Genomic DNA, 27,162 nt, shown 5'->3' on the forward strand with positions numbered 1-27,162 from the left:
CTCCTCCGGCTCGGGGGAAACCCATTAAAATGAATTAACACTCCCTCCCCAAATACACGTTCTCTGTGTTTCAGTAATTAGCCATTTTAAGACCATAGGAAGCGAAACAGCGAGAAAACACTCTTCTTATGCACTCCGGACTACACATCTGCCCAGCCAGACAAAATGGCAGAAGAGAAGAAAACACCTCTGTGCTGAGTTAAAGCAAACGCTATAAAAACAAATACATGTTAAAAGTATATAAAAAAAATCCACACACCTTAAATTGCTCTTAACTTTCACAAAAATAAAGTTTGTATAAAATTTCTGTCTACTTCTGATATTTTTTTTTTTACAGTACCACTCAGCAGTGCAGCTGGGCACAGATGCTACAGAACAAGGAATTGCTTGTGAAAAAGCCCAAAAAACGAACCAAAAACCCAACAAAACCGTCCCTCCGACCTTGATCGCTTTAAAACTGGCATAGAAAAATATTGGAGGGGTTTCTTTAGGGTAGTTGGAATGAAGGAGCAGGGAATTTCTCCGGGAATGGTTGTTGTTGGTGAATGGCCGCGTTACTTGAGCGCGAGGCGGTGCTCGCCGCGGGCGATGTGCGAGGAGAACTCGTAGCGGTCGTGGCTGCGGTAGCCGCACACGTTGCACTCGAAGGGGTCGCGGAAGCCGTGGCAGCCCATGTGGATGGTGAACATGACGTAATCCAGGAAGAGCACGCGGCAGTGCTCGCAGCGGAAGGCGCCCACCGCCTCGCCGTCGCGGTTGAGCACCCGGAAGGCGTCGCGGGGACACGCGGCCGGCGGCTTCGTCCCCTCCAAGGGCCGCGGGAGGTCCTTGAGGCAGGGGAGGCCGTTGCGGGGCGGCGGGAAGGGGAGGCCGTGGCGCTCCTCGTGGTTGCTGTCCGTGTCCGTGGAGTCGTGGCCGCTGTTGTTGGGGGACGGGCCGCGCTCCGAGGACACCCGCGGGTGGCTCTTGTCCGCGTCCGGCGCGGCGCCGTTGGGCACCTCGGCGCGGGTCAGCGCCACGGGGTACAGGCCGCCCAGCACCGGGAGCAGCTCGGCGGCCGGCGCCGGCGGCGTCTGCACGAGCGGCCGCAGCGCCTCGGCGCCCAGGTAGCTGATGGCGTTGTTGATGGCCTGGTCCATCATGCGGCCCTGCAGCAGCTCGCTCTCCTTCTCGTACAGGAACGCGGAGCCGTAGCCCACGTCGAAACCGTGGCGCTTCTCACCTGCGAGAGAGCAAAGGGCTGCGGTTATCCCTGCGCATCAAGGATCCCAAATCCGCCACACAATTCTGCTGGGCTCAGCGGTTCCCTGCAGAAAAGACGACGTTTATATAATAGAAGTTAATTGTTTTATCCCTGCGTGTCAAGGAGGATCCCAGATCCGCCACACAATTCTGCTGGACTCAACGGTTCCCTGCAGAAAAGACAACATTTATATAATAGAAATAAATTGTTTTATCCCCGCATGCCAAGGAGGATTCCGGCTCTGCCACGCTCTTCTGCTGGGCTCAAAGGTTCCCTGTGGAAAAGACAACATTTATACAATAGAAGTCAATTGTTTTAAAGTCCAAGACTGCTGGAAGCAAAAAGCTAATTGATCAGGTTGTAACAAAACTTATAAGCCAAGCCATTGATATTTTTTAATTATTATTCTAGGATACAATGGAGAGAACATCAAGAAGACTTCCATATATTAATATCTCCCATCTTTTTTTCTAAAACACAAATGATCATTTGTGAAAGAAAAAAAAAAAGAGCCTGTAAAAGAGCTAATCGATTACTAACCAAAGGCCATTCCAAAGGCCATTCCAGACCTTTGGTTAGTCCAGGGCCCCCGGATTGCAGCTCACCCTTCCTGAACCGTCTCCTTGCTTTGTGGAGAATCTTCCTCCTAGTATTTCACCAATTAAAAGTAACAGAAACGGTGCAGATTCCCAGCCATGACATAATCAGCTTCCTCCGACCCGCGGCTGCTTTGCATTTGACACAGATTTTCAGATAATCAAACACGGGCAGCCACGTCCATATGTGCAGAACAACAGACTTGGGGTGACTTCATAGGAGGGTAATAGAAGAGGAACAAAATGTATTTCTCTGAATAATCTCGTTTAAACTGAGAGGGAGGAGAGCTAAGAAACTGCACGCCGGGAATTCCGCTCCCATCTCCTCAACAAGGGGCGGGATGCGGAAGGGCCGGGTAGGGAACACCCTGCCACTAGATTTCCACATGCCAGGTGCAGGATGGACAGAAAACGACCCCCCAAAAGGCATAAAGCCGCATTTTTGGAAATGTCCAGACATAAGTAACTGAATACTGTAGTTACACAAAACTTTAAATTGTTCACAGACTAAAAAAAAAAGTGGATTAGACCAAGCGTTTCACACGCAAGTGACTTGCAAACATCACATCCACTAATCTTTGAGTTACGGTAATTTGAGGAGATGTTTATCAGTCACCTGTCAACACCATGACTCAACGCACATGAAACTCATCGAGTTTCACTGCAAAGGCAGAAAACCCAGGAGCTCACGTTTCTTTTATAGCACACGCTCCAAAAGGTTAGCGAACCACAAGAGCGTAACTGCTTCCAGGCCTCGGCAAGGCCCGCGATCCGGCGGCGCACGGGAGGAAGCGCCGCGGCCGGGCGCGCTCGGGTGACTCATAACAGCAGCTCCAGCCAAAGTGCAAGCGCATTTGAAGCTTTAAACAAGGAAGAAAAAGCAAAAATCTCCAGGGTAAGTTTGGGATAACACTGTCCTCAGGAGGCACTAAGAGGAAACAGTGATTGCTGAGGCTCTCGCACTGCTTTTCTGCTCTTTTTTGGGCTTAAAATCCCAATTAAAGCTTATTTTGCCTCACTGAGGTGAGCGGTGATACGGAGTTAATGCAAACCCGTGTTTCCAGCCTCCTGGGATGTCTCCCCGCTGCATCCGCCGTTCCCAGAAGCGGCCTCGGCTCCGGGAAGGACAAGCACCGTCCTGCAAGGCAGACGGGGAGGAAATGGAAGGGTTAAACAGGGGGATCCCTCTGCTTTGGCTCAGCAGGAGCCCAGGGAAAACACAACTCCGAGCCTGGCCAAGCTGGAGCGGCCTCCGTCAAGGTAGGATGGACCTAAGCGTGACACTCGAACGCCAAGTTGTGCCACAATCGAGGGGACGGGGGGCACTTTTGATGCCCCCCGAGGCAAACACAGCCAAGTTCTCCATGGAAAACAGTTAAAAGTCCTATGGGTGTTTTCTATAACACAGGAAGCGGTGATTCAGAGAAAGGGAGAGGAGCCTGGGGACCTGGGGGACGAACAAGCTGGACTGTGCCCAAAGCACTCGAGGGTTTATCCCTGCCCGGCAGGACAGCGAGAGCGACAACCCAGAGCTCAGCAACGCTCTGCACTCCAGGAAGTGCCACAAAGTGATTGCAAAACACTCGATTGAGCACTTCATTTGCAGGGGCTGATGCTCATTTACCAAGCAGCCCCTGGCTTTGCTAAAACACCTTTTTTTTTTTTCTTTCTTCTCTCTGTTTTTTTGGTCTCGGTGCGATGCAGAGCCGTCCCCTCCGCAGTTCACGCCTGGGTGCCGGTGTCGGCCGCGCGCCGCTCGCTTACCCGAAGGCGGAGGCGGATTTCTGCAGGGCGCTCCCATGCCACGACCACCGTCCCGCTGCTCCAGGAAGCGGATTCCTAACCCTACCCTCAGGGAGAACCCTATGGAATCATTATTTAGGAGAGCAGCATCTGCACAGAGCAGCTACCGATGCAAGAAACAGCGGGCAAGAGTGCTCATGCACGTAGAAATCTCTGTAGAACCATGAAATAATAATGTTGTTTTCTTATCAGCAGACTCCCAGCAGGATGAGCCAAACCTGGCCTGGCAGACGCGTTCCCTATCCCTGTGTCCTGCCATCCCATTCCGGGAACTCCGTTTCCCAAGAAATCCCACAGCTCTCCTGGCAGATCTGCATTCCCACACATGCAGTTCAGAAAGAGTCAGACCCAGGTCGGACACGTCGCTGCTGCAAAGACGCTTCCCAGGGATAAAAGGGAAGGAGTGAGTCACTTTTTCACACATTACCTAACAAGAACACACCAATAACAGAGGTTTTAGAAAAACCGTAAGTTTCAGACATCAGTTATTTTATGCCTTTAAGTAAATGGCCACAGTTCCTCTAACTTTTCCCCAAAAACTTTTGCATGATGGTTTCAGTTCGCGCTGTCTGCAGACACTATTACTGAGCCCTATCACAGGGCTAAAACTGCATCTATTCCGCACAGCAAGGAGCATGTGGGTACAACCACCAAGCAACACACCAGTACTTACGTAGAGTTCAATGCACGTGCTAAATTAAGTAGTTTTGCCCTGCAGAAGTGTTTAATAAAGGCATAAGGACGGAATGGGGAGTCACTGCAAAACAAGACGCACGAAGCTGCTGTCGGCGCCAAAGGAAGCTAAAGATTTTCAAAAACACTTGCATTAGTCTTACATTTTGAATCACGGCATGACATGTACGGTCTAAGCCACCCTGTCAACAGTTTCAGTATTAGGTACCCCACGGCACCGAGATGGAGCGTACTGGTGTCACTTCTGTATAAAAGGGTGACATTTTAAAAACTATACTATAGCATCTAAATAAAAATGACCCATTTTCAGAGATTATGAACGTCTAGTATCACCCAAAGCCCCCAAATCAACGTTACCTTTAAAAAAGTCAGTCAAAAAGGCAGTCTTTCTTATGCATTTATGAATTTAGCAGCATACCTCGCCCTGGGTCTGAGCCTTAGCCCCAGGAGTTCGAGCAGGCTGCTGGGGACCCGCCTGTCCCCACGTGTCCCCTCCCCGCGCGTGGGAGCCACCGCAGAGGCGGCCGTGCCGAGCACGGGGTTTATATTCAATGTCCAGCACCACATTTATCCACCCAGAATATTGCACGTGAGACCTAATATCACAGAGCTGCTCAGGAAAAGTCTTTACTTAGACCAAGGGCAAAATTTCAGCTGCATTTTCCTTCCACAAAGGGCAGGATAATGAAACACAACCAGCCAACAGGATCAGGCAGCCGCTGAAATAAAGAAGCTGCCAATAAGCTTATGATTACATAAAAATTAAACTGATGAGCTCTTTTAATTAAAAGAAAGCCCCTTTATTTTCCTATTATGACGCACAGCAGATTTGGTTACATAAAACTACGGATTAATGCACCTATTTCAAATAGCTTCTTGGCAAAAAGAAAATAAGTTCAAAATTTTCTAGTTTTTATAGGAATATGTAAGCCTTAATCATATCAGCGGTCTTTTTTTTTTCTAGTAAATTAATAGATATAATTTTAAACATTCTGAAGTGAAATTACAAAAAAAAATATGTAAGTGAGTTATAGAAAGCAGTTAAATTTGCTAAATTAACAGGTGAGATCCAACACTGCTCAGCAACACTGAGTCAGCAGCGACTCACAACACTCCCAAATTCCGCTGTTCCCGGCCTCATTCCGCACGTGTCCTACGGGACCTGGGAAGGTGGTGACAGCCCAAGCCCTTCTGCTCTCGTCCTGCAAAGAACCTAGCGAACAATTCAACATAGAACTGCAGAAAGCCACTGCAAAACAGATCTACAGGCGGCTGTAAAAACAATTATTGCACCCAACTTACCTACAACAAGTCAGCAAAAACATCACAAAATTAAAATTACGTTAGTTACATTCTCTTGCACTCGACTGGATTATAAACTCAAAAAGGACATTTAAAATAAGCAGTGGCATTGTACTGTAGGTTACCACCGCTGCCGTATTGAACTGTTGCACAAGAAAAGGCTTTTTGTTCTTACCAATAAATTTCTGAGGCATTGAGCTTTTCCGCTTTGCCACGTTGCTCGCTAGCCTGTCTAGCACAAGGGCTCTTTCACTCCCCATCTCTGCCTTCATGTGCCTTGCCTCCACGTTTGCTAGTTTGGAAAATGTGAAAAGACAAAAAAAAAAAAAAAAAAAAAAAAAAAAGGAAAAAAAAAACACAAGTAGGTGAAAAGGAAAAAAATATAAAGAAAGAAAAAAGGAAGAAATGAATGGTTTAATCTCCGGAGTTTGCCACACTAACTGGGAGGAAGCAGTTTGGAGCTCTGATGTAAACTTGTTTTGTTGCTTTTTCTGTTGTTCTTGCTTTCTGCGCCTTGGGCACCCGTTGCGGTCAGTGGAGCCAGCGCAGGAGCTCACGCTGCTCTTGCAGTCCTGAGCTCACGCAGGGAGAGCACAGAGCAAAGCCAGCGCCTGCATTAGCAGGAGGAAGTGCAAAATAAACACGCTGGACGGGCTGCTGCAAAATGCAGATGGAGATACCAGCCGTGGTGCCTTGCTTTTTGATTTTGAGTAATGCTGCGTGACACCTGCAGCTGACACAGCTCCCCAAAACTGCAGTATGAGACACTCGCTCCCTTTGCTACCCTTAACATCAGTCATGCATAGATGTCTTAACTGAGTACTAAGAACACATACAAAAATACATCCATATTGCATTAAAATAAAGCCGTAACCTTTCGGGATTCACTAACTCTTTTCTTTTCAAATCCCATTATCTCTTCTTCGATCCTTTTCCAATTACTACAGGGGAAGCAAACGGAGACTGTTTTCCCTTGGTGCTCCTGCGAGCGTTCCCAAGCTTGCGGGAATACCTGGAATTTCTCCCTTGGGAATGGCTGGGGGACGCTGCGGAGGGGCTGCCACCTCATCCCGCAAGCTTGGGGGAATACCTGGAATTTCTCCCTTGGGAATGGCTGGGGGATGCTGCGGAGGGGCTGCCACCTCATCCCGCAAGCTTGGGGGAATACCTGGAATTTCTCCCTTGGGAATGGCTGGGGGACACTGCGGAGGGGCTGCCACCTCATCCCGCAAGCGCCGCCGCTTCCGAGCGGGGGCAGCGCGAGGGGGTCGGGATCCGGGAGCGCCGGGATGGAAACGGCCGGGAATTTCAGGGGGCTGCCCCAGGGTTTACACAAACATAGAGGTGTATGAGAAGCAGCAAGGGGAGGTCCCTTCCTGGAATAACACGTAAAAGGATGGATTTCTCGGGAAGAGAATCCTGGCTGCTCTGCTGACGTACCCACGTGCAGCAGCACCAAATCTACCCAAAACATAACAGAGAAGCAGCACGTAACAGAGGCAAGAGCAGGGGAAAATGTGACAGGCATGGGCATTGCTGCAGACCTAAGTGCACCTTTCTGAAGCATTAGACCTAAATTGAAGTTTGCTGAGCACAGCACGAGGGAAAAATGCAGCATCATCCTTCCAGAGCTTACGGTGCAGCATTTCCCTGCCATTTCTAAGTAAATTTCTCCTTGTTGTTCCTGTTGTCGATAGGAGTTTCAGTCGGTACAAACCATGACTCACCAAACCTCAGCCATAACTAGCTGTTAATGTTTGTACGGCCTTTTGAGAACGTGAGGTGCTTCATGAGGGCTCCACGCCACAAAAATCAGCTCTGGAGATGACTCAGGATGGATGGAGGGAGAACAGGGCTCAGCTCAGGACTGTGTTAAGCTGGTTTCATGGGGCTGCAACCCCAGCACATGCATAAGAACCAGCCAGGGAAAGCACGAACACTCAGGGCTTTGCAAACAGCAGGATCTTCCTTTTCTGCTATGATTTTGATTCCAGATTCCTCTCCCACATTTAAGAAATGTGCATATTTATCCAGAGAATTTCATCGGCTGCTGAAACGGAACTGCTTCCAGCCTGAGATGGCACCCAGGGACTACCTAGCAGTTTACCCACAGCGAGGCAAAATACCAAATCCAGTGGAAACTATAAGGGAAAGTTAGGCAAAACACTGGCTTTTGTCCAGAAACTCTTGTGACTAACTTAACTGCAATTTTAAACTATTTTGGTAATGTCATATCCCATACATCCTTGTGGAAATAGAAATACCATGATCCCTGCCATTTCTTTCCTTGCTTTTCTTATTTTTTTTTTCTAGTTCCTTTTCCCCCTCTCATTCCTCAACTTCAAGGGCTCTTGTGCTATTCAAACTTTGCTTTCCCTTCACATGCTCCACATTTTTTCCTTTATCTTCTGCCCAAACTCCAAGAGTGGAGCCTCTGTAAGGGGTCTTGGGCAGCCTCAGGAAGAGCCTGGAAGTGCCACGCAGCGTCTCAGTGCCCTACTTGTCTTGTCAAGGTTATTTATGTGCCACCAAGGGAACTTTATTACATTAGTGTCAAAAGGGCAGACAAGTGGCTTCCTGCAGAGGTAACAATAGTTACTGTCTCTTCAGCAATCTCTTCTGAGTGATGATTATTGACCTACATAGAGTGTTCTGGGACAGCTGTAAATATCAATCTCCTAGCTGGATGTCTGCCTGCCTCTTTATTTTAAAGCTAAAGGTCTTTTCTTTCACATTAAGATCTTCTACTCCTTGTCAAGGGCCATTTTTTCCTGAAGTCTTCTCTATTTATAGATCACAAAGGATCTTTGATGATGCTTCTAATAGCTCTAGGAAAACATAATCTACTTCCACCGAGACAGGGCTAGTTGAAAGGAAGCTAACTTTAAATGATCTCCACCTTTTAATTCTCAACCATTTATTAAACAATCTAAGAATAATGTTTAGTAATTAGGAAGCACTTTTTTATCACTCCAAATCCACTAAAGACAGACTGAAGTCCTAACTCCTCCTTCAATTACTTCTATCTGCTAGAAGATTTCACTATATATATGCCATTTAAGGAACTAGCTACCTAAATATATCATGCATTGACCATACAACAGCTCAGAAATCTTTGTGGATAGATTTTCTTCTGAAGATGTTCTATGGAGGTGATTTATCCCTTGGAAATGACTATGTGGGTTTTGTTCTGATCACTAGATGACAGATCCCCTCTTCATAAAACTATGTTCTCAACTAATGTCAGGCTGCAGAGACACAGAGAGCTCCTCTCCAGCCCCAACCATGAGCACACGACCATGTAGCCCCAACTCAGTAGTTTCCACAGTGTGGTTTGTGTCACACCGTAACCGTGAGGCGAGTTTTCAGCGCGGGCATCGGCAGCAAAACCCTCAAGTACAAAGCGGAGCTCAAATTAGAGGCATTGCTTCCTGTAGCATCTCTGTGTGGTCATTAAATAATGGAGAGTGGAACGCAGAGGTGGGTAATTGTGCAACAAGAACAATGTGGCCAGAGATTGTTATCGGGGATGCAGCAACGTCCCAGCAATACTTAGAGGTGCTTTGTAATTTTTTTTTTTTTTTGAGGTATTTCCATCCTGCTGCATTTGGCACATGCAGGTTTCATGCTGAACAACTAGTAACTGTGCTCCAGTGCTAGAACGAGCTGCTGGATGGGATGGAGAGCGGGCACGGAAAGATGCCTCCGTATGGGAAGGCTGCAAGGGCTTCAGAACAGAGGACTACGGTTCCAAATGACGTAGGTAAGTAGGGAAACAGTCAAAAAAACAAAAAATGTTCATTAAAGAGCAAAGTGCTACACTCAGAAGAAAAAAAACCAACCGAATGCACGGAATGAGCTCTTGAGATTCTTTCCAGCCTCACTTTTCTGCGATTCTGTGATGTAATATAGTGCTGATACCAGCGAAGTGAATGCCTCAGCAAGACCAGAGTTCCTGTTTTTAATAAAACTCACTACTCCACCAACAACACTGCAGTATTTTTCAAGCCTGAAGGTCTTAAAGGCGTAGGGAACAGCCACATTGTGCTGAACTGGAGATTTACATTTCCTTTGTGACCAATTTACTAGAGTAAGTACATTGCAGATTCCGGATAAGTGACATGTTGCTATTCTGAAATGAATATAAACTATGGGAATCATTTAAAGCAGAAATCTATATTGGTATCATGTTTTCTATTTTCACGTGGTGGGCATCTCAGAACGATTGCCATCATGGGAGCTTGTACTGTAACATCTACAGTTACAGCATGTACGGGTTCTCACGAAAATCAAAACTTGCTGATGCTCAGATAACCACTGACTTTTACTAATGCTCTATAAAACCATGACTCGGTGAAAAGCTGACGCTCCATGAAAAGCTAAAAGACTAAATTAAAACGTTTCTTTCCGGCATGAACATGTGTCTGTACCTCAACCCACTGTGCAGGGGTGAACAGCAGCCACGGAGTTGTCCTGTGCGCATGGCTCTTCCCATGAGTTTGGGGGCCTGTCCTGGGATGATGCTGGAGATTTTCTGCTTGATAATCAGATCACTCAATACAATTTTGTCACTATTAAAGGGCCTTACACTGCCATCTTTCTAAAATTAATTGCACAAAATTTCAGTCTGTCTTTTCGCTCGAGAAGAAATGCTACTTGGGATCCACCATCAGAAGGAGGAAGCTTGACACTTGCCAGTTTTTTAAGGCTATGCAGCAGGACAGGAACCTGACTTGTGAAGTTGTCATCTTAGCCCTGGTATGGATCAGTTTGCTAATCGCTGGGCTAGTCACAACCTTTCCACAACTCTGAGCAGGAAAAGTTACTTCCTGACTCATTAATGTGGGACTTCAGTTCAATTTGAAGTGTTCCAATTAAGAAGGCTCAAAGAAGAAGGTAGTTATTTTTTCATTGAAATGTTTTCAGAAATCCAGCATTGAGACTGTGCAAAGGAAAACACAGCATCAAGACTGTGTGTTTTGACCCATTTTACCTCCATCCTTTGGAAAAAGCAGCCCTACACCAAGCAGCCCTTTCCCTATGATCTTCAGGATAATATTCCATTTCCATACTGCTAAAACGTCTGCCAATTCCAACTGATTCTGACCAGCAGCTCTTATTCTAAAGAAAAGGAAGCACCAAGTGGACTGACAAAGGTGAACAACTGCTGATAACCATTATGTACATCAACTGACCTAATAAAAAAAACACCTCATAATAGCATATAGAAATTCCTATATTACAGCATAATATAGGAATAATTTAACCTATGGTGAGTGTCACCTGCAGAAATGCTGCATAGAAGGTAATTTAAACATTTTATTCAAAGTAACTGTGAAATAAAAAAGTGATTAAAATAAAAGCATTTTTAGCTAGCTGCTTGAGGGAGGCATTAAACCAGACCCCCTTTATAAGGCATTGAAGCCCCTTAGGTTACTGAAAATTACTGTAATAAAAACTGTTCTCAAGCTATAAATTAACAGCTTACCATATGCCCTTTTTTAAGCACTGTAATGTACAGAAAAAAGGCACTGTAACATGATAAACTTACCCGTCTCACACATGCCAGCATTCTGCAAGTAAGTACGGCACCGCTCCTTGTGCTCCTCTAATGAGCTTCTTTGTTTGTAGCTTCTTCCACAAAACTCACACTTGTACGGTTTCTCCACTGGAAATAAAACAAGAGAGCCCAATAAAATAACCACGAGAGGCCAATAAAGCGATGCCTTGCTGACATCCAGTGTAGAGTTACTGAGAGCACAACATTTGGCTCTTGGGGAATGCTTTAAATTTCTATAAACTTTACGAGCGTTGTAATTATCACAAACTTGGATTACATGAGGGTGAAATCCTCCAGGCACGGCGGGTTCCTGCCAGGCCCTCCTCATTCCCTAAACTCAGCGCTGCAGGAGAGGATTTGGGATTAGCTGCTGTTCCCAGGGGCTCGGGTTCCTAGAGCTCAACTCCAGTGCACTAGTTTTTCCTGGCATAACTTCCCTTGGGAAGCCTAAGTGCATCCTGCTGAGCAGAGGGGCAGCTCTAACTGCCTCACCGAGGTCTCCACGTGGAACTTTTCACGGATTTCACAAAACTGAACAACTTCAACCAACCCCAGACCTGTTCCCATTTCATTTCCAAAGCCATTTATTGTAGACTGAACACATTCCTAGTTACCTTAAGCTAAGACAAACCTGTTTGAAACTAAAGATATCAGCACAGCCTTGCATGAAAAGGCCTAAATGCTCCCTGAATTATCTAATTTCCCTCTTGTGCACAGACCTTCCCTAACACACACGGGAACATCATCATTCCCAAACACGGCTATGCTCCCTACTGCTAGCGCAATTATTCATTTATGATACACTTAAGGGGATTTTCTTTAAAGCTTTTAATAAAGCAGCTCCTAAAAGCCTCACTCACAGTAACCACCTGATGTGTTTGAAGATGTTTTTATCTCAGTGTTGATGGGGACAGTTAGCACTGGGGCTTGGTCAAATCAGAATCTCATTTATCCGTGTCAGATAATCTCCTTTTTAACTTTGATTCTTTGTGAGGTTAAACATTTTTCCTGTGAAGTGCAGTGCAGAGATAATATCTGTAATTTTGAACTAATGCTTTCTTTCTAAGGCTGTGTGTCAAACAGGACACACACAAATCAAAGAGCAAGCACAACCTGGCTGTTAAAGAACGGGACTAACCGTGATGAGCTGATTTACACCTGCCTTGTTGTTCAGGTCACCCCAGCTCCACACCTCTGCTTTTCCCATCCGTAAAACGGACGCAATGCCCTGGCAGCCTCGCAAAAGCAGCAGTTGTTAAACACCTTAAGATATTCAGATGAAAGGCACTACCCAGCACGGAGGTATTAACAGGCCATAGAGCAACCCGGCCCGCTGTCCTCGCCAAGGACAAGAGCAGAGCGTGGCCCGGGATGGCTCCTGGACACAACGGGCAGCACGAGGGATCCCTGTCGGCTCTTCGGAACGAGCCTGGCTCAGCCAGCCCTGTATTTTCCGCAACGAGTGTCCTAGTGACACAGATTTCAAACACGTGAAGTGTCTTTGAAGTCACTTACCAGAATGTGTCCTTAAGTGACCCGTTAGCGCATCCCTCCTTTGGCAGGCATAACTGCAAAGATGACATTTAAAAGGTTTTTCCCCTGTATGTAGTTTAATGTGGCGGAGGAGGTTACCCTTCTGAGTAAAGGAAGCTCCGCACTGATTACACTGGAATGGCCGTTCACCTTAAAATGACATACAAAAAAGGACATTTAATGGTTATGTGGGTATCACGTTATCCTCGTACCCTTTTCTTTTTGGAAGAGGAAAGAATGAGATGCTGGACCTATTTCTTTCTATAGAAACATACGCTGCCCTTCCGCTGACTTCAGTGGGAGGTACACGCAGCTCTGCCCTCAGAGCCTCTCGTAATATAGGTTAAACTATGGTAAACACCATGCAGATTTTCCATGGAAATAGTGTTCTGCGGGAGGCTGCTTCAGACCTGCTAGCAATTCAAAAAAATAAAGTCTCACCTTACTGAGCGGCTAACCTAAGACGCTCACGCATTTATTGCCAAATTACAGCACAAAGAAATACAATGCACAGACTGGAAATGGCAGCACAAAAAACAACCTAACTCTGGTTTTGTGACTGAAATATTAAAGCGACATAGTGCCTTTCATCCAAAAGTCTTAAAATGCCTCACAAACGTGCTACTACTTACATTCAGCCTTGGTGAGAGAAAAGGTGAGTGAAGCGAGGCACAGAAAAGTTAGTAACTTGCTTAAAGATTACAGGTGGAGTCAGGGAGAGAATGAAGAAATCTTGATTTTGGTATCCTCCTTTTAAGCAAATAGTCCATATTAAAAACCACCCTTTCAGTATTTAATTTTTGCAGGAACAACATAAGGATATTTACCAGTGTGGCTACGCTTGTGAACCATCAAGACATTGAGGCTAATGCAGGCTAATCCACAGATATCACAATTCATCTTTCCACTAGCTGGCCTGATGTTGTCATATGAACCAGAATGTCTCTCCAGTTTAATGCTTTCATACTCGTTATATTCTCTGGGATAGCTGTAAGGTATTTCAGATTCTTCTGTATTTTCCATAGGCTCTGAATGTAAAGCACTCTCCTCTCTTTCACTGTATTCACCTTTCACTTTAACCACATCATCTGCAGGTAAAACACAAAGCACAAAAGTGAAAACACTATTGAACTACCTGAGAAAGAAATCATAGCAAATTACACAATATTATATTTTTTAAAAAAACCTTACAAGTTTTACTTAAACTCACAGAGATAAAGAAATGCAGCTGGGAGATAAATCTGCATGGGTCATGTCTGCTTGATAATAGTCATAATGCATTAACCTTTAAAAACATTGAGCTGCCTGTTGATTAGGAGGAAATTATCCATCAATATTGCATATTATAAAAATATAACACAGTATATAGTCCTACAATTGCAATTGTAGGGCACCATCCTGCACACAAAAGAAAATCCTTAGTCTCTCAATTCACACCTAGCCTGTGCAAGTGAGCATCAGGGAATCTCCTGGGAAGTCACAACACAGAAAAATTAAAAGGATTCTCACGTGTTCGTGTGGAACCTGCTTGCAGACTGGATATAAAGATTTCCAATCCAGTTGAAGCCTTCCGCCGTATTGCATAGAAAAGAGAGCCCCTTTCACCTTGCTTGTCATCACCCATCCTAATCAATAACCTGGCTTTCAACTGGAACTTTTATCTAAAGATCTTAAATGTTTGAGGAGCATCCCATAATACTGACACCCACACGGTAAGATTGCTATTTACGTGGCTTAATTTACTTTCCACTATTAACTCCACCATTACCAGCACTTGTATTAAAACCAAGCATCAGGACGGGTATTTGCAGATTAAAGCTGATTTTTCTATGTAGACGGGAGCTGGGTTATGCCTGAAACTTGAGTTATGCCTCAAGCTACCAAGTGAAGAAAAGTACTAAGAGATGAAATACATAATTTCCTGTTTGAAAGTACTGTTCTTGTGGCCACCTGCTCTTCTCTCAAACCGAGGGTTAGACAGTTAAATATGGCATTTAATCACTTGTCCTTTCTCCAAAGTACAGAACCTGGACTACTGAATATGTATTAGCTCTGGTTCTGAGTAATGAACCACATCAAGTGCAGAGAACAAACAATGGGTGATAGTGAAAATAAGGTGGCAACATAAAAGCAGCGCTGAAAAATAAAAATCTGGCACCAACGCGTTCACGAAATCAAGATTTCCAGCTGCTGTTTGGGGATAAAACGACTCCTTTTTCCTCGGGGTTTGCACCAAGTCCAGCCAATCTGGCTTTCTTTGGGCTACACTGGGGTGCAAGAAGCAACTGGCTGATAGTTACTTCACCCAGTGGAAGAATCCACAGTAATGTGGAAAACTCCAAGAGATCCCTCTTAGCGATTACGCCAGATGTTGCTGTCCAGAGAACATTTTTCTCCATATTGTGTTTTTCCTCTCCATATTGTGTGATCTTTATTCCCCCTCATAGGCACTTTTTAGAGTCAACATTAGAGCTGGCTGCTCAGATGCCAGGAGGGCTTGCCCAGGCTTTGATGTTTGCTGGGAGAATCACACAAACACCTGGATTCACCTATAAATGTGCAATTTGTCTCTGCATCTGCTTCAGGACCAGCCTCGCTTCACATCCTGGCTCCTGCTTCCACTGAAACGGCTTCCTCAGCTCCGGGTCTCAGGGCATTAGGGTGATCCCGTCCCCAAAACTCTTTCTCAAGTTATTTTAAGCACCCATTTTCCGCATTTTAAGGATTTTTTTTGCCAGTTACTGAGAGCCAATTTCAACAGAACCCCTTTTCCAAAATATTTTGGAACCGCCTCCCTTTGAGAAAACAAAAAAAGCGCAATTTGTCATGTCCTGCCCAGCATGGCAGAAGGAAGCACACGCTGCAGCTGCACCTTGTTGCTACTTTCAGAAGCGATTTCAATTCCCACTTTCTATTTAACGTCTCACCTTCATCCGTGCACCATGAGCACAATTGCTGAAGGGTGAAGGCCTGGCTGCAACCTCCAGCGGGGAGGATTTCTGTGCCGTTTGCTGCTGTTTCTCACGGCAAGCTCATGGTTCACAGCTTTTTGCTCTAGCACGGGGTTATGGCACTCTTGGTGTGAACGTCACCTTGATTTCCACCTGGCAAGCACTTGCTGCCCGGGACAACCTGGGGACGGCATCCTACGGTGGAAAATCAACCTTTGCATTTTCCAGGGCGCGTCGAGACCGCCGGCGCGTTGCTGTTTTCTTGCAGCAGAAGGGAAGGATGCACCTGAGCTCTGATCAAGGCTTCTCCTCCGTGGCCGCCCCCCGCACGCGGCTCCAGCTGCCGCTCGGATCCCACCAAGCTCTGAGGGCTTTGCAGTTTGCACGTAGGCGTTTAAAGAACCTCAACGGAAAAATTCAACTTCTGATGACGGCAAACAACAGCCAGAAGCCATTAAGGAAGAGGCTTTTGCACTGAGTAAACAGTAGAGAAGGGCTGGAATTCCTCTAGCCCGGCGCACTGGTTATAGCCCCAAGCCTGGGGATCCTACCAGGCCTTTCTGCTGGGTGAGAGGGTGACACAGAAGCAAGTTCTGGTGCAAAGGAGCCCAAGGCAAAGAGGACTCAGTATCATCAGCCTATAATTAACAAACTGCAAAGGTCTCAAGCAGCCCAATGCCATTTTCAGCCCCAGACTTTTGCTTTGAATCCTGGCACTCCTTGTCTCTGTCACTTGAAAAGCACATTAATATATTAATGTGGGATCAGGGTGAGATCAGTGAGCGTCCAGGCTTAACCAAGGGGAAGGTGATGGTCACATCAGCTTGGAAAGGGAAATTTAAGTGAAGAGCACCATTATCCCTAACACTAGCAAGGCTCTCTGGGTTGGAAAGAGAAGTGTTATCATCTCTCCTGCACTTAGAAAACCAAAGCTAAGAGAAAAAATCATTAACGTGCTCAACACAGGTAACTATTTTTCTTGAAGCAGTTAGGGAAGGTAATTCACACTGCAGGCAAATATAGATTTTACACAACAAAGCACGAGTTTGATGCATTAAGGCTGATGCACAAGGTTTCATTTCCTGGGGAGATGATTACGAGATGAAAGGCATACTCCAGAGTAATATTTTTGTTTCACCTGAAACACTGCAAAAACAATGAGTTCTGGAAAAGATCCAAAAACAAAGCTGTGGTGGCAGCTTCAGCCTGAGTCACCGCACTAACAGGGCATGTATATGTACTGTAAAATACAGGAATAAAGACTCCATAACAGCAAACGATATCTCAGCGATTCTTTACGAGGAAATCTCAGGACACCCTTCCCCAGTTACTATACTTAATCCAAGACGTTGACATCAAATATAAGGAAAAGAGTTCATGTTTTGTGCTGCTGTTAAGCAAAGGTTGCTGGAAGCATTGTGAAAAGCGCAAGGAATAAAAGCCAGAAGCCATTAAAGACAACGGCACAAAAGGGTGATGTTGTCAAGTGTTTTACAAGGAGCGGGGTCATAATCGTGAAATCCTCAGCGCACGCAAAAAGTCAACTGGATAACAAAGAAACTTAATCATCTTAATGTGGCGTTTTAATGATGCTGCTGATTTGCTATGCCAATTCAGAGATAATGAGCCCCTAATGCTACAGATGTTCAGCCAGACTAAAGGAAAAAAAAAAGGGAAAAAAAGAAAAGCTTTTCTTGTATGCCATTTCCTAAGTATCCAATTAAACAAATTGTGAAAGCAGATAAATAGTTTACCAGGTTTTGACAGCTGTTAATAGGATTCAGATGCTCAGATCCTGAAGAGCAAGAAGGGAGGCTCCTATCTGTGTGTGCTGAAGAATCCGTGCGACTACCTGGTCTGACAGGTATGAAGTGATGAATCATCTGCAAAAACTACCCCCAGAAATAGCAGTACGAGTGAAAAACCAGGAGAGTACACTGCTAGTCTTGGCCCCCTCATGGAACGTGCAATTTCTTCACCAAAGTCAGCTTAAAAAAGAACAGCCATAAACTGCAAAGGTAAAAGTCACTATTTTTTCAGAGGCAAAGCAGTTCTCTTTATCATTCTGATATCACTGCAGACATCAACTCTAGGGAACAGAAAGGGATTCACGACGACTCCTAATCAAGCCTTGCTGTTTTACCACTGATTCCAGTGACAAGATCAGTTTATGACAATGGCAGAGATGTTTTTATGAGATCATGTTTGCTAAGGAAGGAAGAAGCAGCCTCCAAATATCAGCTCTGACTTATTTTATGCTTATCTTTGTCCCTTCCAGTATTTTCAGCTTCTTAGTACTGTTGGTGCATATCCATGTTCTACAGAAGCAAACGTCTATTTTGTTTAGGCACTGTATAAAACGTGGTTGAAGGGTAATTCCTAAATGAGCCAGTGCCGTGCACACCTGGGGAAAATTTCACTTCTAAAAATAGGAGAGAAACTCATAATTCCCCTTTGTGGAGCGCACGCTCCGTGATAATTAGTCTCCTTGTTTTTATGGTTACTTGAAACAAAAATAGAAACGAGCCACACTGAAATGCCGCACTGAGAAGAACAAGAAAATCAGGCATCATTTTCTGAGCATTTGGATGTGCATCTTCTACTTCATCAACACCAGTGTCTTTCTATCATTAAAACAGAATATTATTTATGCTGTTATACAATTAATTACCAAAAAAAAAAAAAAAAAATCACACATCAGGTGCTCCAAAGTGATGTGAGTTAGGAAACTTGAATTTAAACTGCTTCGTAAAGCATTTTATTCGAAGTTATACTGGTTTTGCTTTTCCCATAGAGATCTGTCTTCCTATACAGATCTGCAGTTTCATTATCTGAGGAGCTGCTGTTTTCCATCTATGCTGTTTGCTCTTCAATAACGATCAAGCATTTGCAGGGTTTTCTCTCAAAACGTTAAGCTGATACCTAACAGGAACCCTGCTCAAGGCCGTTACGGAACCGCATCCTTCCGTAGCGCCCGGGGCACCGGGCCGGACCGGGCAGCCGAGGGCCCAGCTCCTCCTTGTGCCCTCGCAGGTGAATTTTGCTCCTGTTATGGCACCTGCCAACATTATCCTTTCAAACCTTGGCATCCGAACCCTAATATCCCCCTGTTAAAAAAACCCCAAGATGAAACCGCGCGAGTTCCCTCTGTTAGAAAGCACTTTTAAAATTGCAATTCCTGAAGTCCAGACAGCGCGATGCAAACACAACCGGTAAATCAGGCTTCAATCAGGCAGTTAATCGGAGAACATCTGGACCTAACAGTCAGACTGAAAAAGGCCACATGTTAAAGTCTGATAATCGCCTTCATTAGCTGCATCAAGGGAGCTATTACTAATTTGACCGCTCAGGCATCATCATCTCTGGTCAACTGCTCCTTCAAACGAGCTCCGTGTCGGAGAAGTCGGAATTGCAGCTCTATTTAGCCCTCCTGAACTTGTTTTCCAAAAGCCTCTGTTACGGGGGGGATACGCTCCTGTCATGCCTTTCATCCCAGAAAACAAACACAGAGTGAAGAGAGTTTTGAACAACATGAAAAAACGGGGAAATCTCTTCATCACAAATATCAGGGGAATTTTAACCCCCATAAGCTGGTGCCGGGAACTTGGGAGCTTTTTAAGATGTCGCTTAAAAATGAAAATACCATAATCTCCATTAAATGTATCCATTTTGCTTAACTAAGGAAAATATTCTAGAATTGAATATTCTAGATTTAGAGACCTATTTATTATTTTTAGTCTGCTCTCCTATAGAGGCTCATCTGCTCCCTCTGTTCCTTTCACACCATGGGGAGCAGACACCGGGTCCGCTCCTATGAGCGGTAAATCCAGCTCCAAGCAGCTCCCATGGAGTAGCCCTGGGAATAGATGGGCATGAGGATGGGAGCAATGGGACGGCAGCGGGATGGGAAGGGATGCTGAGGACATGGAAAAGCTTGCTGAAGGACCAGAATAAAACACAGGTCATCTCCATTTCTCCTTTCCGTTAGTCTATGTTTTGAAATATAGACTATTTCCTCCAGTGAGCTGGCTCTGACATCCTAGGGCCATTACTCACCTCTGTTCATTTACTGCTGTTTGCTGCATGGGAGAAAAATTAAAAAATGAACCCGGTTACCCTGCTCTAGATTTGAATTCCATGCCAAAGGAAAAAGTATTTCTCCCTCCTTTTATTTTGAGGAATTATTCTATAGGAAAGTGAGGTTCAGGCTGCAGAACAAGGGAAAAAGTGCTTTAGAAAGTTATGAAAAGTTGGTAATCTATTGAATATCATGTCCCCACTCCCCTTTTGAGCTTTGTCTTGTTTTGATAGCTGACACCACAGGGAGATGTCTCATCCTGTTCTGCTTTCCTGCTACCCACGATGGGTTAAGCAGAATAAGGAAATAATTGCACTGTTCTAAGTACTTCCAGGCAGTCAGAACACCCGAGTCTCCGTATCGCTCAGCCCTAGGTGCTTTGGGTGCAGGATAACCCAACCTGGTGTCAATGATTTACAAGCTGCAGTGACACTAAGTCCCCCTGATGTCACTGAACGGGCCTGGCGGCATTCCTGCCGTTGACAGCGCGCGGAGCTGGAGCAAACTCCGGAGGATCTTGTGTTGGAAATGGTGAAACACAACGTGCAGTCCATGGGAGCCACCAACATGCAGCCCCACGGAGCCCAACACGCTCCCTGCCTGCTTTTGACACTCACAGAAATCCCCTGTTAAGTGAACTTCTGCAGCAAAGTGTGCTGATGTTGTGAGATAACCCCTGACTCCCATGAGCGGCAGGGCTCGATCTGGGCTTGGGAGATGTAATATTCTGATAAAAAACGGCACTTCCTTTTCAAGCAGATAAGTGCGTGTGTTAACAGCACCGCTGGAACCTCAGTGTGTGCGAGGCGAGGGTTTGTCAGCCTCTCCTGCCTCCCTCCAGCCTTTTAACCGCCCCCTTTCACACACCTAAATGCAGCAGCAATTAGCATCCATAAACCACAAATGTGGCTTCTATTTCTTTTTATTTCACAACCATGAAAGCTAGCTAACATTCATAACACTGAAGAAGTTGTGCCTCAACAGATGAGGGAATGAAGACAAAATTAAACACTTGCACTCGACTGTGGCTCCCGTGGAAGAGAACGCATTTTTTAAAGTCAATTTTGAAATGAAGGATCTGACTGCAGCCACTCAAGGGTGCGCATAAAGAAGCGAGAGAAACTGAACTCTTTTCCTGGGCATCTGTCTCGCTGTTTGTCTCTTTTGTGAGTAGATACAGGAAGCACCACGGGAGCAGGGTGTCTTGGTGGCTGTGCACACACCATGTGCACTGCAGCATGCAGCCCTGCTCCCCTGGGGCAAAAAGGGGGCTGCTTTTGTTATTCTCCCTCAAGCTTTTAATTAACAAATCGCTATAGTCTTCTGTTTGCCCTACACTTAGCAAGCAGCACAGCTGAAGCCCTTTTAGAAGGGGCATGGGATATGGCAGGTTGAATTGCACTTGTTGAAGGGAATCTCACTCTGTTGGCTATGGCAGAATGAGGAGGACACGAGCCAGGGTGTCAGCAGGTGCACGGGGAAATACAAATGTGGAAATCAGCATTAATAGCCACACTTTTCAAGGGTGGGCAGAGGACAATCCCAATAGCCCCCACTGATACCAATATTCCCACCCTGCGATTCTAGAGAATGCTTTTACATGGATTACTTTGCTTTTTAGGGTAGGCAAAGTGGAATTTATCTACCCAAATTAAGATTCTACAACGCAGACATCTATGCTGAGCAACTCTCCACTGACAATAAAGGAATCCTCATAAACTGCAGCTACTTTGGAGCTGCAAGGCAGCTCATCCCAAGCAGGCACCTGGATCAGTGCACACTGCTCCTCTCCACTGACTGCCAAGGAAGGATTGACACTAGTTCAGTTTTAGGTGTCCTACAGCACCAGCATCTAAGTGAGATGAACTTAGCCCTTAGCATGGGCTACTGCACTAGTTTCATTAGCTGCAGCTTTTCTTTTTTGTGCTTTGTTAAATAGACAGGCTTATTTTTAACACAGAGGTTCAAAATTTGAATCTTTTGTTTTAAACCCAAATTAAATCATTGCACTTAGGTTGTGGGAACAAGCAAGGCTAGCTGGGTGAGCAAAACAGAGACAATCCCTTGGTGATTTGCTTGATTTATGTGATATGCAAACCCTGCCTCAGAGAGCTACTAACCAAAGCCACAGACATCATTTGCCTTGACACCAGCCTAGCTCCATGGACGTACTCGAGAGGCAACACAAAACTGGCAGAACCATGCGTGTCTTTTCCTCGGTATATACACCACATCCTCTAACAGGCAGCATTTTTCACTGTTTGTGGTTGAGAGCTGGCATTAATGAACACCCTCGGCTCACTGGCAGGAATGTTTATTAATGCTGTGATTTCAGTTTATGAGCTTCTGCATCAAGGAAGAAATTCAAGGCCTCTCGCTCTGCATATTTACACCTACCTATGTGGACTCTGGACTCCGAGGCCCTGTAAGGCTGCTGAGAGGGCAGGATCTGCTTCTTTTATCTCTAGACTTTAATCAAGTCTCTATTCCTTTCACAGGTAGGCAGGCAAAAGGGAGCCAAGATCCAGAATAAACTTTTTGATCATTAACTTAGCATAATCAGACATGTGAGAGAGGACATGTAACGATTAATTTTCATCATTCAATCCCCACTTTACCTGCTGCTTCTTCATTAGACTCATGGCATTCCTTCATCTCCTCCACATTATCCAGACTTTCAATTTCTTGGGATTTTCTCAAATGACTGTCTTTCAAAACCTCCTGTCCTTCTGAAAAAGGGGAATTGTTGAAAACAGTAATTAACAATTTATGCTCCAATAACATTTCCAGGCAATTACCTAAAAGTATCTACAAGCTCCCAATATTGGTCACAATGCTCATAACAATCTTTCTAGAAATGCATTTGACTGCGATTTGGCTGAAGAGATTTGTTTAGTTCTCCAAAACATGTATAAAAACACATTATTTAAAGATGCATATATTATTAAAAAAGACGATGTTTTATTCAACTTAAACTTTCAAAATGTAAAGGAACATTTAATTTCTTTTGGTTTTATGAATGCTTTGATAGCAAAATAAACTTTTTCCCCCCCCTCAAGTTGATTATACTGAATCTGAAAAAGAAAAGCACCTATTTGGTGTTCACTAGCTAAAAAGTAAAACACGTAGTCAGCTCAAATGAAGCCCAGAACTCGGGAGGCACCGTACCTGCAGCCATGGGCTGTTCCTGGGGATTACTTAGGTCCATACCTGCTTGTGAATCTGCAAGAGACAGGAGGAGTCTGAAGTGTTTAGCATTTAAAACCACTCATGATACAACAGCGCTGAGCGCTCAGCCCATCACCGAAGCCATCATAAACTGCAGATATTTCCACCTCCCCTCCGCTGCCTCAACTTAATATGGTTGAATCCAAGAGAGCAGCAGATCTGGCCTGTCCAGATAAGTCTTTTCTTGACCCCTTGTTGGCAGGAGGCTCCACTGAACACAGGGTTAGTTTTAACAGTGTCACAGCTACCTGCTTCCTCCTTCCCCCCCTTTTTATTTACCATACCAGAAAATCTGTTATCCTCTTTTTATATAAATAATAGCCCCGAGGGTCGAGCTCATTCCCAACAGTTACATAACAGAAACACACGCACGGTGGCCATGAGGTGTCAACCACCAGTGACATTATCTATAATTATCTATCGTTGCCACCACTTCATATGGAACATTTCTGTGGTCTTGCAACACCAAAATATTAAGCTCTATTAACTAAAGCAAAAAATCCCAGTATCAGAGGAGGCCACCCGAGGAATTCTGCATGAATAGAGCTTGGACTGATCCTAAAATAAAAAACAAGTTCAGAAAAGAAAAAAAGCAACAGATCCGTCCATCCAAGGTTTAAGTGGCGGGTTTCATAGTCTCCAAAACGCGAGTGCTCATCTTCTCTTTTTTAATAACAGGGCTAAGAGTTACATTATGTATGTGATTCCCATTACTCTTAACTAGCTATTAGCAAGGAGCAGCAAGAAAAAATGCATTTAAGGATGAGCATATTAATGATTCAAGCCACACAGCAATGGTCTAAACTCTTCAGGGTGCAAATGCAGAGGGGCTGTTAAGTGATCGCTAGCACTTAGGAAGAGTATCCTAAAATTAAACCCGAGTTCCCATCCTTTCCTGCACATGCAGCATGAAGGCAGTTTGCATTATGCCTTTTACTGGAACCCAGCATGTCACATTAACTTGTGTCATAAACGGAGCGGTGGAGTTAAATAACAAAAACGTTCAAATATTTATTAAGTCTGTATTGAAACATGGATATGGTTTTTAATTTGTCTTTGTTTCATTTTATGTACTGGGAAAAATGAGGTACAAAGCAGCACACGGACCAATTATATTACAAATACTGATGGGAAACAGTCACTATATGATAAATGAACAAAATTCTCATTAGTTTTGATTTTATTTTTCACCAATAAATAGATATTAAATTTGCACAAAGCTTGTGATTATGCAAACGATTAATCTTTGGGCAAGAGAATCCCACACATTGTGAAATACCTGGGCTCCATTTTAAAGTTTTGTGCAGAGCCCCATTTGGCTCATAAAACACTGTGAAGGGGCGCGAGCTCCAGGATTGCACGAAGGAGACATCCCAATGTTCCTAATTCCATCACAATTCCGTGTTTCCAAGGGTTGCCAGGCCTTAAAAACAAGAGCTAAAGTCCCATGGATGCTGCTTTACAGAAATAAAAGCAAATTGATAATGTATTTATATGTTGTCTGGGAGCCCCCGCATCCAGCGCAGGGCTCTCCCTCGCGAGGGTCATTCCCCTGCAGCTGCATGCATTGCTGCAGCTCCATTGCTGCAGCTCCTGTGCAACCTGCAGCAGCACCAGCTGCTGCATTTTAGCACTCCAAGCAGCACCACTGCAACCCAGTAAACCGGTTTGTCACCTCTTTGAACCACAAGTGCTATAGAACTGCCTGCGCCCTGCTATGTCCCAAGCCTTGAGCCCCTTCTCAGACCCAGATCCACCCAACGCGGAGCTGCTCTACACTCATTTATAGAGGTTTTGTTGAGCAGCACCAATTCCAACCCATGATGGGCTCCTGGGCAGCACAAACCCTCAGAAAAACACAAGAATAATGTCATTTCCAATGAACAAATATCCCAGTCTTCATATCACTTTTGAACGCATAATATCCACTCATCTGTACTGTTCTTTATGGTATCAGCCTTCTTCCAAAGCAGCTTCTCACAACCTCAGGGGTCTCAGTATTTAACTTCAGATCTCTCGTGTTAGGTCATTTTAATACATAATTGTAGTAATGTTTTATTTTGGCATTTGGTCAGTTAACACAAATAACAAAGCTGTGTAACTGCATTTTTACCAAAAAAAGGCATTTTTCAAATAAGTTACACTACTACCGGAGTAGTATAAACTGTTTTCTACTTTTGTCACTCTACCTCCTTCTGAAGTGCAAGGTGTCTTTTGAAAAAACACCTGAAAATTCTAAGCACAGTGATATTCAGATGTTTTCAGCCAATATATTGCTCAGAAATAAACACTCTGTGCTTTTAGTAATAGCGCCTGTAACACCCCTATGTGCCACATATCCTCTTAAATGATATAGCTTTAAACGCAAGCGCAGACACATTTGGGGTGCAAACACAACAGTCTGTAATTACAGGTGGAATATGATGTTCAAAGTAAAAATAGAGGAGTATTTTCCAGCAATTCCATGTATTCAAGATTATATGGAGTGGAAACGGCAGCATGTGGTCAGATCGCTGCCCAGATCAGCCAGTCGTGCAAACACAGGACCAGGAAAACTTGCCCATTCCTGCTTACTGGATCCAGTTCTCCAACACCTACTCCTGCAAGGACCGTTATCCCATCCAAAACTGGAGATGCCTCACGCTGAACGCGGAAAAATCAAGGAGAAAATCCCGCTCCTCTTCCTCAATGGCAAATTTCCCTTTTACTGTGATTTGATCCAACATGAGGGACATACAACAGCTACTGTATCCAGAGCTGATACAGTGCGACGCCTTTTGCACTAAATTCATCTCCAAACACCAACTTTTCTCCACCACAGACGCTCCGTAAGCCCCACATGCAACACTACAACCCGAAGGGTAATTTCAACATTAACTTCTAAGTGCACAAGAAATAGGAAGCCAAAGGAATGATTAAAAAAAAATGGTTAGAACGGCAGAAACACATTCCTTTTTCCCAAAAACTAAAGTTTCTGACACACCTAAAGAGCTCTCATCACCTGCAAAAGTTGTACAACGGTCCCAACATATTCGACTAAGGAAATTTAACTGCATTTTAAGTGCCAAACTGCTGCCCGACCCATCATTTCAGGACATTCTTTACAGCTCTCAAGCTGTGATACCCTCTGGTTCAATTCAGAGTATTTAAATAATTACTTTTACACAAACAAGCATTTTTAAAAACCTTTAGCAAAGAGATGACTTTAAAACAGACAATTCAATCCACCTTAAAGTAAAACAAGCATTTAAGTGAGACAAGGCACAAACCTACTATGGCTGTTAAAGTTATCTACAATAGTAGAAATACCCATAAATCCATATAAATAATACCCGAGTGCCGCTCTGCAAAGCTTTTTACCAGGTTTGTTAAAAGTTACAGTAATTTCGCCCCTGCAAAAGCTGCTTTTCCTGCAGCCCGGGATTAACTCGCAGGGGGCTGTGGAAGCCGCCCGCAGTTTCCACCAGCCAAAGGACCCTTTAAAATCCCCCCTTTAATTCGGGAAAAGCCGCGAGGCGCAGCAGGTAACGCGGGCTCCGGCGCAGCTGCCCCGCGCGCTGCGATGCTGCTGAAATTAAACAAAAAAAAAATAAAAAATGGGGCGATAAACGGAGCCGCTCCGTTTGCTGCCGAATTGCGGGGGGTTTCGGGGCGCGGGGGGTTTCTCACCTTCCATGGCCGGGCTGCGGCTCCGCGGGCCCGGCCGCGCGCGGGGACTGAGCGCGGGCGCCGCCGGCCTCGCCTCTCACCGCGGCATCCGGCCCCGCGCGGCGGGCGGAGAGCGGCGCCGGGCGGCGACACCGGGGACCGGCCCGGGGCGGGGGAGCGGCCGGGAGCGCGGGCAGGGGCCGGGACATCCCTGGGGATGGGGAGCAGCTTTGGGACATGGGATGCGCACGGGGCCAGACACTGCGGTCACCGGCATCACGATCATCGGTAATGGGGTCCCCAGCATCGTGGTCCCTGCTGTCATGGTCCCCAGTGCCAGGGTCCCTGGCATCATGGGCCCCCATGCTTGGGTCCCCACTGTCACCATCCCCAACTTTGCAGGTCCCTGGTATCACAGTCCCTGGTGTGGGGGTCCCCAAATTGCAGGTCCCTGGTGCCAGGGTTCCTGGCCTCAGGGTTCCCAGTATGGAGATCACCAATGTCACGGTCCCCAACATTGCAGGTCC

At 45.2% G+C, this 27,162-nt stretch overlaps 1 protein-coding gene across 1 annotated transcript; it reads right to left on the bottom strand.

Annotated features, from left to right (window-relative positions):
- Positions 1–554: 554 nt before the first annotated feature.
- IKZF3 (IKAROS family zinc finger 3) lies at positions 555–26,747 on the bottom strand. Its single transcript, XM_088519651.1, has 8 exons — positions 26,657–26,747; positions 22,928–22,981; positions 22,378–22,488; positions 13,558–13,818; positions 12,713–12,880; positions 11,189–11,305; positions 5,813–5,929; positions 555–1,222 (listed from the first exon to the last, which is right to left on the bottom strand). Exons 1-8 carry the CDS (start codon positions 26,661–26,663, stop codon positions 555–557), a joined length of 1,503 nt encoding a protein of 500 aa, XP_088375777.1. The 5' UTR covers positions 26,664–26,747.
- Positions 26,748–27,162: the final 415 nt, after the last annotated feature.

Source organism: Tinamus guttatus, unplaced genomic scaffold (genome assembly GCF_059628265.1).
Source record: "Tinamus guttatus ecotype Peru unplaced genomic scaffold, ASM5962826v1 Tinamus_guttatus_pri_ptg000066l, whole genome shotgun sequence".
NCBI classification, from domain to species: domain Eukaryota; kingdom Metazoa; phylum Chordata; class Aves; order Tinamiformes; family Tinamidae; genus Tinamus; species Tinamus guttatus.

Excerpts from the sequence above, each read along its gene's own strand:
- IKZF3 (XM_088519651.1), bottom strand. Across the intron at positions 22,489-22,927 it reads GGAACAGCCCATGGCTGCAG|AAGGACAGGAGGTTTTGAAA; the intron begins GTACGGTGCCTC and ends CCCCTTTTTCAG. Across the intron at positions 5,930-11,188 it reads TGCTGGCATGTGTGAGACGG|CAAACGTGGAGGCAAGGCAC; the intron begins GTAAGTTTATCA and ends TTTCCAAACTAG.